Raw genomic sequence first — 15,134 nt, forward strand, 5'->3', positions numbered from 1 at the left:
ACGGGGATTGAGAATTTTAGAGCTTATTTCTTAGCCCTATATTATCTACTGTGGCTTCTCACATGCCAGAACATACAGACAGACAAAAGCCGCTAGACCCCATCACAAACAGAACTCTATAATACATAGGTTTTTGCCTACACACACACACAAACACACACACACACAGAGAAGCCGTATATATATATGCATATCTGTATCTATAAATATATAGAGATAGGTGAGAGTGTATTTTTCGCGTGGCTATAAATTGATTCGACCTTTTCACTTTGACAGTAAGAACAACTTACGGGTGCAAGGGAAGCGTTCTGGACAGCGCAGTGACATTCTAAAAATAAATAGTAACTTACAACTGAACGGGAAAGCCACACGAAGGAAGGGAGATAAACGCCAAACACTGGAGAAGATAAGGAAGAGTTACTTATAATGGTGAAATGAACACAAAAACGAACATGAGTTTAGCGCTGCGCGCTGAGAGCACGTGTTGAAATATCTCATCGATGATATTGTGTCCGGGGTGTAGCTGAATACGGTGTCCAAATTTGAAAAAGAACCACCGAGAACTTTGGCGTTGTGATGTGGTGTAGCGGCTATGGTGTGTCGGTATGGGGGCCCGGGTAAGCTGAGGTGGAACCAAAATAGCTGAGGTGGAACCAAAATCGGTTCCGCGCTGCGCGCTGAGAGCACGTGTTGAAATATCTCATCGACCAGGTTGTGTCCAGGGTGTACCTGAATATGATCACCAAATTTGAAACAGATCCATCGAGAACCTTGGCCGCGCATCGCGCACAGACAGACAGACACACAGACAGACACTAGTCGTATATATATATAGATGATATGTTTGCATTAAAAACACGTTCAGAGAGTTAAAAAGAATAGAGATATGTAGAAAAGCGTGCTATCCTCCTCAGCGCAACTACTACCCCGCTCTTCTTGTCAATTTCACTGCCTTTGCCACGAGCGGTGGACTGACGATGCTACGAGTATACGGTCTTGCTGAAAAATGGCATTGCGTTCAGTTTCATTCTGTGAGTTCGACAGCTTGACTAAATGTTGTATTTTCGCCTTACGCGACTTGTTTTCACTTAAAATCGTGGGGTCGCCTTATACACGACGTCGCCTTATTCTCGGATAAAATAGGTTTCACGAGCACTGTGAACTTGAAATCAGATCTCTCTGGATTTTCTGGGAGTGAGAGTGACGACGACAACGAGTGACGATTGAGGTACCGCTGATCTTCTTCCCTGACTTTCTGTTTGAAACAGTGTTTCGTGCCGATTTTGAGGGGTCGCCATGTTTGATCATTGATGTTGTTTTTATATTTAGTCAAGTTTTGACTAAATATTTTAACGTAGAGGGGTATGGCAATCCGAATGGTGCAAAAGTCCCTTTTAGCTCTTGATGTCTAAATAACACATTATTTAGCTAAATAACGCGTTATTTAGCTAAACAATGCTTTATTTAGCTATATCATGCATTATTTAGCTAAATAATGCATTGTTTAAATTAAACAATGCATTATTTACAGATACAGAAAAAAGAGAGCCCAGAGCACTAAATAATGCATTGTTTAGCATAAATAAGAGATTGTGTTTGTAAATAACTCATTATTTATAAATAATTACGCGTTTTCTCTAAACAATATATTATATGTAAATAAAGTGTTATTTAAATAAATAAAATATTATTTAGATAAATAAAATATTATTTATCTAAATAAAATATTATTTAGATAAATAAAATATTATATGTAAATAAAATATTATTTATCTAAATAAAATATTATTTATCTAAATAAAATATTATTTAGATAAATAATTTATTATTTAGATAAATAATTTATTATTTAGATAAATAATTTATTATTTAGATAAATAATTTATTATTTAGATAACTAATTTATTATTTACTGTTTTTGCCTTGAAATAGTATTATTACACTAAATAATGCTTTATATAGCTATATAATAGGTTTCCGCTATATAATTCATGATTTGGTAAATAATACATTATATACCGTAAATAAAATATTATATACCGTAAACAATTCATTGTTTAGCGCATCGCGAAGCCGTTTTTTCTCTTGTTGTTTTTTTCCACGTGTTTCCGTGGATCCACGAGAGCTCTGTTGATTCTCAAACTGACCAATCAGACAACTAGCATCTGTACACTAATTAAAGTCCCATTGTTGAGTGTGACGAAAACTCGTGGTGACGCTTTTAAAACATGTTGGGTCACGCATGGTCCAATCTTACATGGTCCAATCTTACATGGTCCAACCTTACATGGTCCAACCTTACATGGTCCAATCTTACATGGTCCCATCTTACATGGTCCAACCTTACATGGTTCAACCTTACATGGTCCAATCTTACATGGTCCAATCTTGCATGGTCCAATCTTACATGGTCCAACCTTGCATGGTCCAACCTTGCATGGTCCTATCTTACATGGTCCAATCTTACATGGTCCAATCTTACATGGTCCAACCTTGCATGGTCCAACCTTGCATGGTCCAACCTTACATGGTCCAATCTTACATGGTCCAATCTTGCATGGTCCAATCTTACATGGTCCAACCTTGCATGGTCCAATCTTACATGGTCCAATCTTACATGGTCCAACCTTACATGGTCCAACCTTACATGGTCCAACCTTACATGGTCCAATCTTACATGGTCCAACCTTACATGGTCCAATCTTACATGGTCCAACCTTACATGGTCCAACCTTACATGGTCCAACCTTACATGGTCCAATCTTACATGGTCCAACCTTACATGGTCCAACCTTACATGGTCCAATCTTGCATGGTCCAATCTTGCATGGTCCAACTTTACATGGTCCAATCTTACATGGTCCAACCTTACATGGTCCAACCTTACATGGTCCAATCTTACATGGTCCAATCTTACATGGTCCAACCTTACATGGTTCAACCTTACATGGTCCAATCTTACATGGTCCAATCTTGCATGGTCCAATCTTACATGGTCCAACCTTGCATGGTCCAACCTTGCATGGTCCAATCTTACATGGTCCAACCTTACATGGTCCAACCTTACATGGTCCAACCTTACATGGTCCAATCTTACATGGTCCAACCTTACATGGTCCAACCTTACATGGTCCAATCTTGCATGGTCCAATCTTGCATGGTCCAACCTTGCATGGTCCAATCTTACATGGTCCAACCTTACATGGTCCAACCTTACATGGTCCAACCTTACATGGTCCAATCTTACATGGTCCAATCTTGCATGGTCCAATCTTACATGGTCCAACCTTGCATGGTCCAACCTTGCATGGTCCAATCTTACATGGTCCAATCTTACATGGTCCAACCTTACATGGTCCAACCTTACATGGTCCAACCTTACATGGTCCAATCTTACATGGTCCAACCTTACATGGTCCAACCTTGCATGGTCCAATCTTACATGGTCCAATCTTACATGGTCCAACCTTACATGGTCCAACCTTACATGGTCCAACCTTACATGGTCCAATCTTACATGGTCCAACCTTACATGGTCCAACCTTACATGGTCCAATCTTGCATGGTCCAATCTTGCATGGTCCAATCTTACATGGTCCAACCTTGCATGGTCCAACCTTACATGGTCCAATCTTACATGGTCCAACCTTACATGGTCCAACCTTACATGGTCCAACCTTACATGGTCCAATCTTACATGGTCCAACCTTACATGGTCCAACCTTACATGGTCCAATCTTACATGGTCCAATCTTACATGGTCCAACCTTACATGGTTCAACCTTACATGGTCCAATCTTACATGGTCCAATCTTGCATGGTCCAATCTTACATGGTCCAACCTTGCATGGTCCAACCTTGCATGGTCCAATCTTACATGGTCCAACCTTACATGGTCCAACCTTGCATGGTCCAATCTTACATGGTCCAACCTTACATGGTCCAATCTTGCATGGTCCAACCTTACATGGTCCAATCTTACATGGTCCAACCTTACATGGTCCAATCTTACATGGTCCATATATATTATTGGACCATGTAAGATTGGACCATGCAAGGTTGGACCATGTAAGGTTGGACCATGTAAGATTGGACCATGTAAGGTTGGACCATGTAAGGTTGGACCATGTAAGATTGGACCATGCAAGGTTGGACCATGCAAGATTGGACCATGCAAGATTGGATCATGTAAGATTGGACCATGTAAGGTTGGACCATGTAAGGTTGGACCATGTAAGATTGGACCATGTAAGGTTGGACCATGTAAGGTTGGACCATGCAAGGTTGGACCATGCAAGGTTGGACCATGCAAGGTTGGACCATGCAAGGTTGGACCATGTAAGATTGGACCATGCAAGATTGGACCATGTAAGATTGGACCATGTAAGGTTGAACCATGTAAGGTTGGACCATGTAAGGTTGGACCATGTAAGATTGGACCATGTAAGGTTGGACCATGTAAGATTGGACCATGTAAGATTGGACCATGCAAGGTTGGACCATGCAAGGTTGGACCATGTAAGATTGGACCATGCAAGATTGGACCATGTAAGATTGGACCATGTAAGGTTGGACCATGTAAGGTTGGACCATGTAAGATTGGACCATGTAAGGTTGGACCATGTAAGGTTGGACCATGTAAGGTTGGACCATGTAAGATTGGACCATGCAAGGTTGGACCATGTAAGGTTGGACCATGTAAGATTGGACCATGTAAGGTTGGACCATGTAAGGTTGGACCATGTAAGGTTGGACCATGTAAGATTGGACCATGTAAGATTGGACCATGCAAGGTTGGACCATGCAAGGTTGGACCATGTAAGATTGGACCATGCAAGATTGGACCATGTAAGGTTGGACCATGTAAGGTTGGACCATGTAAGGTTGGACCATGTAAGATTGGACCATGCAAGGTTGGACCATGCAAGGTTGGACCATGCAAGGTTGGACCATGTAAGATTGGACCATGCAAGATTGGACCATGTAAGATTGGACCATGTAAGGTTGAACCATGTAAGGTTGGACCATGTAAGATTGGACCATGTAAGATTGGACCATGTAAGGTTGGACCATGTAAGGTTGGACCATGTAAGATTGGACCATGTAAGGTTGGACCATGCAAGATTGGACCATGCAAGATTGGACCATGTAAGATTGGACCATGTAAGGTTGGACCATGTAAGGTTGGACCATGTAAGATTGGACCATGTAAGGTTGGACCATGTAAGGTTGGACCATGTAAGGTTGGACCATGTAAGATTGGACCATGCAAGATTGGACCATGTAAGATTGGACCATGTAAGGTTGAACCATGTAAGGTTGGACCATGTAAGATTGGACCATGTAAGATTGGACCATGTAAGGTTGGACCATGTAAGGTTGGACCATGTAAGATTGGACCATGTAAGGTTGGACCATGTAAGGTTGGACCATGTAAGGTTGGACCATGTAAGATTGGACCATGTAAGATTGGACCATGCGTGACCCAACATGTTTTAAAATCGTCACCACGAGTTTTCGTCACACTCAACAATGGGACTTTAATTAGTGTACAGATGCTAGTTGTCTGATTGGTCAGTTTGAGAATCAACAGAGCTCTCGTGGATCCACGGAAACACGTGGAAAAAAACAACAAGAGAAAAAACGGCTTCGCGATGCGCTAAACAATGAATTGTTTACGGTATATAATATTTTATTTACGGTATATAATGTATTATTTACCAAATCATGAATTATATAGCGGAAACCTATTATATAGCTATATAAAGCATTATTTAGTGTAATAATACTATTTCAAGGCAAAAACAGTAAATAATAAATTATTTATCTAAATAATAAATTATTTATCTAAATAATAAATTATTTATCTAAATAATAAATTATTTATCTAAATAATATTTTATTTAGATAAATAATATTTTATTTAGATAAATAATATTTTATTTACATATAATATTTTATTTATCTAAATAATATTTTATTTAGATAAATAATATTTTATTTATCTAAATAATATTTTATTTATTTAAATAACACTTTATTTACATATAATATATTGTTTAGAGAAAACGCGTAATTATTTATAAATAATGAGTTATTTACAAACACAATCTCTTATTTATGCTAAACAATGCATTATTTAGTGCTCTGGGCTCTCTTTTTTCTGTATCTGTAAATAATGCATTGTTTAATTTAAACAATGCATTATTTAGCTAAATAATGCATGATATAGCTAAATAAAGCATTGTTTAGCTAAATAACGCGTTATTTAGCTAAATAATGTGTTATTTAGACATCAAGAGCTAAAAGGGACTTTTGCACCATTCGGATTGCGATAGAGGGGGAATCGAGACGAGGGTCGTGGTGTATGTGTGTGTGTCTGTCTGTCTGTCTGTGTTTGGTTTTTTTCCGACGTACGATGTTTTTCCTCATTTTTTTTCTTTATTTTTTTTTCTTTCATGCCGTCGCCTTATGCTCGACACCATCGCCTTATCCATGACATCGCCTTATTCTAGGATTTTTTCAGTTTTATTTTTAAAAGTAGGGGGTGCGCCCAAAACACGACAGCGTCTTCTAGTCCGAAAAGTACGGTACATGTTTCCTCACACCTTTGTTGCCTCTTCCCTTTCAGGTGAGGGAGGAAGGGATTGATCCATAGTCACCATGCCACCTCGAACACCGACCACCCAGGGCCGGGTGCTGCGCAGCACCACCAGAAAAGCAGAAGCAGAAGTCCTCGATAACACCGCAGCAGCAGCAATCCTAGACCCCAAAAATCATCATCTCTTCGAAAAGGACGTCCAGCAAGGCAGCATCATAAAATCTGCCACCGCTGCACCAGTGATAGTGCCTGATCAAAGATTCGTATGGAGTGTGCGACTGTCTTTAGTGCTTTTGGCCATCACTTCTTACATGTTTGCTGACGTTATACAGGGGTGGATAGACGTCCTGTGGCAGTATTTGTTGGGAACCTGGTGGTTCCGGAGCGTGTACTTTGAGACTGTGTGGGCCACAACCACCTACGCCTACCTCATCCCACTGTATCCGTACGCTATGCACTATATGTCATTCCTGAATTGCTACAAAGTGGATAAATCGACCACCTACATACATCAGGTGAGGAGGAGTGTTTTAATGAATGAAGGCACGTAACAATAATTAAATAATAATGATAAGGGTATTATAATGACGCAAAGAAAAGAAAACAAGTCGCGTACGTAAGGCGAAATAACAGCATTTAGTCAAGCTGTCAAACTCACAGAATGAAACTGAACGCACTGCATTTTTTTCACCAAGACCGCATACTCGTAGTTTCGTCAGTCCACCGCTTGTGGCAAAGGCAGTGAAATCGACAAGCCAGAATAGTGCGGTAATGGTCGCGCTGAGCAGGATAACATGCTTTTCTGTATCTCTATTCTTTTTAGCGTACTGAGTTTGTTTTTCTATATGTTTTTAGAATCAGGGACCGACAAGGAATAAGATGAAATTGTTTCTAAATCGATTTCGGACAATTAATTTTAATCATAATTTGCATATATGTGTATTTAATTTTCAGAGCTTGTTTGTAATCCAAATATAGCATAATTATATGTATATTGTTTTGAAATCAGAAAATGACGAAGAATAAGATGAAATTGTTTTTGGATCGTTTAAAAAAACAAACATCCGGTGATATATCATTCCCAGGAACTCTCATGTCAAATTTCATAAAGATCGGTCCAGTAGTTTAGTCTGAATCGCTCTACACACACACACACAGACACACACACACAGACACACAGACACACGTACACCACGACCCTCGTCTCGATTCCCCCTCTATGTTAAAGTTTTGACTAAATGTAAAAAGGGTAGCGCCGTACTGTGTGGCGGCTTGCTTTCCCCAGAGAGAAAGCAGCCCGAATTTTCATGAGGGTAACCTCACAGGACTGTAACCTCACAGGACTATAACCTCACAGGACTATAACCTCACAGGACTGTAACCTCACAGGACTATAACCTCACAGGACTATAACCTCACAGGACTATAACCTCACAGGACTATAACCTCACAGGACTATAACCTCACAGGACTATAACCTCACAGGACTATAACCTCACAGGACTGTAACCTCACAGGACTGTAACCTCACAGGACTGTAACCTCACAGGACTGTAACCTCACAGGACTGTAACCTCACAGGACTGTAACCTCACAGGACTGTAACCTCACAGGACTGTAACCTCACAGGACTGTAACCTCACAGGACTGTAACCTCACAGGACTGTAACCTCACAGGACTGTAACCTCACAGGACTGTAACCTCACAGGACTGTAACCTCACAGGACTGTAACCTCACAGGACTGTAACCTCACAGGACTATATATATACAATTTAATCCTCATCCTCATCTTAGTGTGTAACTGTCCCATTTCAGACACTACCAGACCTACTCCTAGAGGGCGTGGTATACATGACGCCACTGGCCCTGATGGACACCTTCATGGTCAAGCGCTACTGCGGGGCTGACCCCAACGAGTGGACGGTCAAGGCTCAGGACTGGATACAGACCACCAGAGCGCTGCCTTTAGACCCACCGTCTGTGTGGCAGCTATTTTATCAGGTATGTGTGTGAATGTAGAACGCTGAACTTATATATATACGTTCATTTAAATTTGTCTAACAGGGAAATTGATAATGTAAGTTCTGGTCCATGTGGAATTTGGCAATAGTGTTACTTGAGACATGAAAACATCTTATTCTATGCAGGTTTCTCAGAGAGAATCTCAGGACAGATGTGTCATTTCATGCTCCTTAAAAAAAACACTGCCTGCCAAAACACCCGCAACAAAGGCAATACGTCTCTTTTTGATCCTCCGAAATATCTTCTATGTCAAAAGCAAAAGAAAGTTCAAGGAGACGCCTCAATGCCAATAATGGCGTCAAGCTAAAATTCTGCCAGTGTCACCTCTTATGCATGTCTCCCGAGGAAACAACAAAAGTTTGTCTTCATATCAGCGGTAGAAAATTACTTGTTTGGTCACTGACACTGCCAGACTGAGCGTGCGCAAAACATGAGTGGCAACCCCGTTATATACCAGGGTGTGTGAGGAATGCTGGGAGAGGACGGACCAATGGTAGGCTTCCAGACTAGCCTTGTCCATCCTACCATGCACCTCCCGCTGGCTTCCTGATCGGAGAGTTTTCAAGGTCATACAAACTTGGTGAAAGAGAATAGTATTTCTAATACATAAAGGTGTAAGCTGTTGCACAACGAAGCAGAAACTCTAAAAAAATTTTACGTTACTCTTTAAAATTATTAAATTATTAACTTTGGTAATGTATTGCAGGTTGTAGGGGGTGTGATTATCTACGATGTCCTGTTCTTCTTCCTGCACCTGACGCTTCACAAGTTCCGCCCCCTGTACGTCTGGTTCCACGCCACGCACCACGACCATGACATCATGCACGCCCACGTCACAAACCAGCTGTCTGTGGGAGAGAGAGTTGCGCTTATTCTCGCCGCTAACCAGGCTCTCAAAATTCTGTCCAGGTAGGGTCAGAATTTCTAACTGTTTCGAATGAGACGATTTTTTTTTATCATACATCTTAAATACAGTGACGGGCGAGTGGCCTAGTGGATAAGAAATCGGCCACTTAATCGGAAGGTCGTGAGTTCAATTCCCAGCGCCTGGTGGTTAAAGGGTGGAGATTTTTTCGATATCCCAGGTCAACTTATGTGCAGAACCGCTAGTGCCTTATCCCCCTTCGTGTGTACACGGAAGCACAAGACCAAAAACGTACGGCAAAGATCTTATAATGCATGTCAGAGTTCGGTGGCTTATAGGAACACGAAAATACTCAGCATGCTTCCCCCGAAAGTGGCGTATGGCTGCCTGAATAGCGGGGTAAAAATGGTCATACACGTAAAAACCCACTCGTGCAAAAACATGAGTGAACGTGTGAGGTTCAGCCCATGAACGTGTGAGGTTCAGCCCATGAACGTGTGAGGTTCAGCCCATGAACGTGTGAGGTTCAGCCCATGAACGATGGAGAAGAAATACAGTGGAACCCCCATTTTAAGACTTTCTCACTTTTAAGACTTTGTTTTCTTAAACTTTCTATTTATAACCTGTAAATATACCCCCATTTTAAGACTCCCTCCTTTTTAAGACTCCCTTCTTTTTAAGACTCCCTCCTTTTTAAGACTCCCTCCTTTTTAAGACCTGAATTTGTCAGATTTTTGGAGGTCTTAAAAGGGGGGTTCCACTGTATATTGTTTTGTTGGAAATTGTTCGGGCAAAGGTTTCAGTTTTATATTTTATCTTTTGGGATTTAGAAGGAAGATAGTATGTACAGATAGCAGCCACCTATAAAATGACAAAACAATCGTCAGTTTTTGTTCATCAAAGAACTTTGATGACCTTGAATTGTATTGAAGACCAATGAATTGTTTGGATTGAAGATTTGTTTGGCTTCAAGTTATTAGAAAAAGAACAAAAGAAAGTACTGGAGACTTTTAACAAAAAACAAGAAAGGTTTGTTATTGGAACGGTTAATTTATGACAAAACAAGACAAAACATTAAACATTACTTTCAGATCTTTGAACCAGCGGTCTTTTAGGTGGACAGACAGACACACACTTATAATACAGAAAATAAACTTATCTGACAAATTCCCGTTGTGCGCGTCATGAACTGATCGTAGCAAAGAAAAGACAACTCATTCCAGTCATGCAAACGTAACCACCGCTGACGATGTGTTTGACTCACAGTCAACTCCCAAACATACGCATTTTTGTGCTGTTTTGTGTTTTTTCAAGGCAAAATTGCATACACATACATTTTTCATTTAGCCGTTTTGACCGTTTATGATTAATTCTGATCTAAAATAAATTCATCAGAGTAACCAGAAGAGGTTCAAAATCCAGAATCAGAAAGAAAACAGAAATGACCAGGGAACAAAAAAATCACTTTTTTCACTGTGGTGTCTGCCCTTATCTGACAAATTGTCCAGAAGACACAAGCAAGACAATATAATATATATAGACACATGTGCTATGCTAATTGTCTGTTTCTGTCCCCAGGACAAGAGACTATTTGGGACATGAAGTGTTAATACACTAAGATAGACATGCATTTGATTTGCCCTTTTTATTTCTCCAGCCATCCGATGTCCCGCGCCGTGTTTGTGCCAGTGTTCCTCTGGCTGTTGATAGAGAACCATGCAGGCTACGACCTGCCCTGGGGTCTCCAGCATCTAGTACCGGGGGGGCTGTGGGGGGGGCCGCGCGTCCACTTTGCCCACCACATGCATGGCTCGCGCCACTACCAGCCCTTCATGACCTTCATGGACGCAGCGTTGGAGTGGTGGGAGGGCCGGAGTGGCCCCAAGAAGGAGTGCCACTGTTGTTCTGGCAAAAAGCTTTGATGATGGTGTTGGTTAGAGATTGACACCCACCATCTCTCAATTGCTTTGACACAAAAAAAATCGCTTTTCTTTCAAGATCTTCATGGACATGGACACAGCTTGGGAATGGCCGGTGTGAGGGGGTAGCAGCAGAAAGAAGGAGTGTTACTGTTGTTCTGGTAAAAGCATTGATGATGGTGTTGGTTAGAGAAGATCCACCACCTCTCATTTGCCGAGAAAAGAACGCTGGTTTTTGTGTAATCTACATGGAAATGGTGAGAGGGCGTATTAGCCACAAGAAGGAGTGTTACTGTTGTTCGGGCAAAAAGCATTGGTAATGGCGTTGGTTAGACATATGGAGCTCCACCACCTCTAAATTGTCAAGAAAAGAACGCTGCTCTTTCATGATCTAAATGGACACAGCCTGGGAATGGTTGAGGGCGTAGCAGTCGCAAGGAGTGTTACTGTTGTTCTGGTAAAAGCATGGATGATGGTGTTGGTTAGAGATGGAGATCCACCACCTCAGAATTGCCGAGAAAACAACGCTGTTCTTTCATGATCTACGTGGACACAGCCAGTGGTGTGGAAAGCGTAGCAGCCACAAGAAGGGTCGAGTGTTACTGTTGTGTAACCAAGATGGTGATGGTTATCTACCACCTCACATCCGCCAAGCATCATGTAACAGTGAATGTTACAGAAGTAGGGTTAGAAAGACAACTCCGTCCTGTGTCAAGACGTATTGTTGCGTGTGAGGGCTGGAGATAGAAACAGAGATCTCCACCACCTCTCAGCTGCCAAACATCATAAATGTTGTGGGAGTTTGCCTATAATATAATGTCTTGATGAAGAGAACCCCATGCTCTACAGTAACTTTGACATTGTACTACCTGTGTACTCCACCAGCAACAAGATGCCTTTGGTCCTTCACACACAAAAAAAACCCAAGTAAAACAACACAACAACAACAAACAAAATGAAGTAACAACCAAAGGACCTAATATCATTTATGCCTGCAGTTATGTGATTTCCTGCCAGTTATTTCCACAGTGTATATATATATCTATTTTTGATTGCACAAATTTATTGTTTCAAAGTTTGTTCATTATCGATTAGTTAACTACCTGATCTGGAGTAATTGAAAAGTATGCAAATGTGGGTTTTTTTAATACACAGAACATTATCTCAATTTTTAGATTTGAGAAAAAAAATATAGCAATCAAAGTTTAAGAAAGGAGTTGCTCATGCAGTCATTTCCAACCAGGCAGGATATTTTACACTGGAAGATGAACAAGCCAGTGGTTACATGTGGTTGAATGTTGTTAAACCCATCTTGATCAGTTCTCTCTGCCCCCCCCCCCCCCCCCCCCCTCTTCCACCCACCCCCAAAGAACATCACCCCTGCTTCTCGATAGAGACTCCCTTTCCTTTTTTCTGTTTGATGACTGGTTATGTGAAAAAGTTGTATAATTTGGCAATGATGACTGGTTATATGAAGATGACTAGTTATGTGAAATGGTGGTATACTTTGGGGAAAATGACTATAGTTAAAGGATGGTATAACTTGGGAATGATGGTTATATGAAAGGATCATATTATTTGGGAAAGATGACTGGTTATGTCTTCTTCTTCTTCTTGGCGTTCGCAGAGGTTACACGATCAATCCAGCACTGGTGATAAATGTTGTCGTTTTCTCCAATTCCTGTCGACTGCCGTATAGTTTGGTCTGCAAGGGAATTGGTGATGGCCACACTTCTTTTCGTTCCTCATCTAGTAAGGGACATCGCTGTAAGATGACTGTGTTCCGCTGTTTGGTCTTCTTGACTGCAGGCACAGGTTGGTGATGGCGCCAGCTTGAACTTTCGGTTCATGTGAGCATTGAGCCTGTTGTGGCCAGTACGCAGCCTGATGAGGTTGACTTGCTGCTCTCTGGACATTGTGTGGTAGTCATCTCACTGGTTATGTGAAAGGATGGTATACTTTAGGAATGATGACTGGTTATATATATGAAAGGATCATATTATTTGGGAAAGATGACTGGTTATGTGATAGAATGGTATAATTTGGGAATGTAACTGGTTATGTGAAAGGATCATATAATTTAGGAATGATGACTGGTTATGTAAAAGGATCATATACTTTGCGAATGATAACTGGTTATATGAAAGGATTGTATAATTTGGGAATGATGATTGGTTAAGTGAAAGGATCATATAATTTTGGAATGATGACTGGTTATATATATGAAAGGATTGTAAAATTTGGGAATGATAATTGGTTAAGTGAAAGGATGGTATAATTTGGGAATGATGACTGGTTATGTGAAAGGATGGTATAATTTGGGAATGATGACTGGTTATGTGAAAGGATCATATATAATTTGGCATCTAGCACATACATGATGGTAACTTTGTATTCTTGTACTCATTCATTTAGGGAAGACTTTAAAATTGGCAATCTAGTGGCTGCTCCGCCTGGCGTCTGGCATTATGGGGTTAGTGCTAGGACTGGTTGGTCCGGTGTCAGAATAATGTGACTGGGTGAGACATGAAGCATGTGCTGCGACTTCTGTCTTGTGTGTGGCGCACGTTATATGTCAAAGCAGCACCGCCCTGATATGGCCCTTCGTGGTCGGCTGGGCGTTAAGCAAACAAACAAACAAACAAAAAATTCATTTACGGTGAGATATAATGGGGGTGGGAGGGGGGGGGGGGGGGGGGGGGGTGTTAACATGGCTTAATTTACATGCCTAAGATAGATTAGGCCTGAAACTTGGCAGCTTTTAGTCATCTGAAAACATCTCTCCCTTTAAATGAACAATGTCTCGACATGTATTTCTCTCTCTCTCGACTGTAAACAGAGATAAGAACAGCCTCGCTTTCACCTAGATCCTGCCTAAAAACAATGTTCAGACCTCATGTTCAGACTCGGCGTAATGATTCCGAAAGGACTACTTTTTAGCGGTCAAGTTCAGTCGTCCGCATACTCGAAAGTGAAAAAAAAGATGAAACGTTTTGCTACAGTATCGGAGGATGAACTGTCGAAGAAGAAAAAGAATCTCGTGCCAACCACTACGCAGAAGACCATCGGAGTTGTCCAGAAGAAGTTCTGAAACACGTCACGTTCCAAATCAAAAGACGACATTCTATTCTCTTACGTCACTATTCTTGGTTTACGTTACCATTCGGCGGCTTTGCTACGAGTATGCCATAGTCTTGGTTGGCCGAGACCTTGAGGTGGAATGCGAGTGATTGGGTTTGTTGATTTTGCTCGGAGTGGTGCGTGTTCAAGCAAGTTTCTTTCTTCTTTGAAAACAAAAACCCTAAGACCAGTGAATGTCGAGATATATCTATGTTAATTGGATCTGTGATCCAAACATGCCTACGGGCTCTTGGAATACACTTCCATCTCGATTGACCAAAAGCCATGTTTGGATCACAGATCCAATTTTACGTATAATGTTTATAGCAGTTTGACATTCTTATAAACTGTTCCTTTTCACTCATGCAGAAAGTTTGAATGATATTATATGCATGCATAAATCACTTATTTTATTGAAACCTTCAGTTAGGCAATGATTATGTTTTCATGACCTTTTGATATTGAAGTTGTTGCTCACTGTTGAAATGGCCAGAATTCCTGTTCTTTGTTTATACAATCCCAGATTGATTGTTCTTGTTTTCATTGAATCTTGGTCATCTTCCAGTTATTTATTGGAATAGTGACATTTTGCCCATGTATTTGTT

The 15,134-nt window shown here is 40.9% G+C and overlaps 2 protein-coding genes across 3 annotated transcripts in view; both read left to right on the forward strand.

The window, feature by feature from the left end:
* The window catches only part of LOC138966080 (cholesterol 25-hydroxylase-like), an 18,882-nt gene extending 6,146 nt beyond the window's left edge, over positions 1-12,736 (forward strand). The window contains exons 2-5 of one of the 2 annotated variants that reach the window (XM_070338166.1): positions 6,632-7,116; positions 8,419-8,604; positions 9,332-9,534; positions 11,148-12,736. In XM_070338166.1, coding sequence (XP_070194267.1) covers positions 6,664-7,116; positions 8,419-8,604; positions 9,332-9,534; positions 11,148-11,412 — 1,107 coding nt within the window. In that variant the 5' untranslated portion in view covers positions 6,632-6,663 and the 3' untranslated portion in view covers positions 11,413-12,736. Of the gene's footprint in view, positions 1-6,346; positions 7,117-8,418; positions 8,605-9,331; positions 9,535-11,147 lie in introns of those variants that run through there. The other variant, XM_070338167.1, reaches the window with a different exon arrangement.
* Positions 1-15,134, forward strand: part of LOC138966079 (orexin receptor type 2-like) — a 302,367-nt gene that overhangs the window by 99,075 nt on the left and 188,158 nt on the right. The window lies entirely within an intron of this gene.

This window comes from Littorina saxatilis, linkage group LG5, assembly GCF_037325665.1.
Source record: "Littorina saxatilis isolate snail1 linkage group LG5, US_GU_Lsax_2.0, whole genome shotgun sequence".
In the NCBI taxonomy this organism is placed as follows: Eukaryota; Metazoa; Mollusca; class Gastropoda; order Littorinimorpha; family Littorinidae; genus Littorina; species Littorina saxatilis.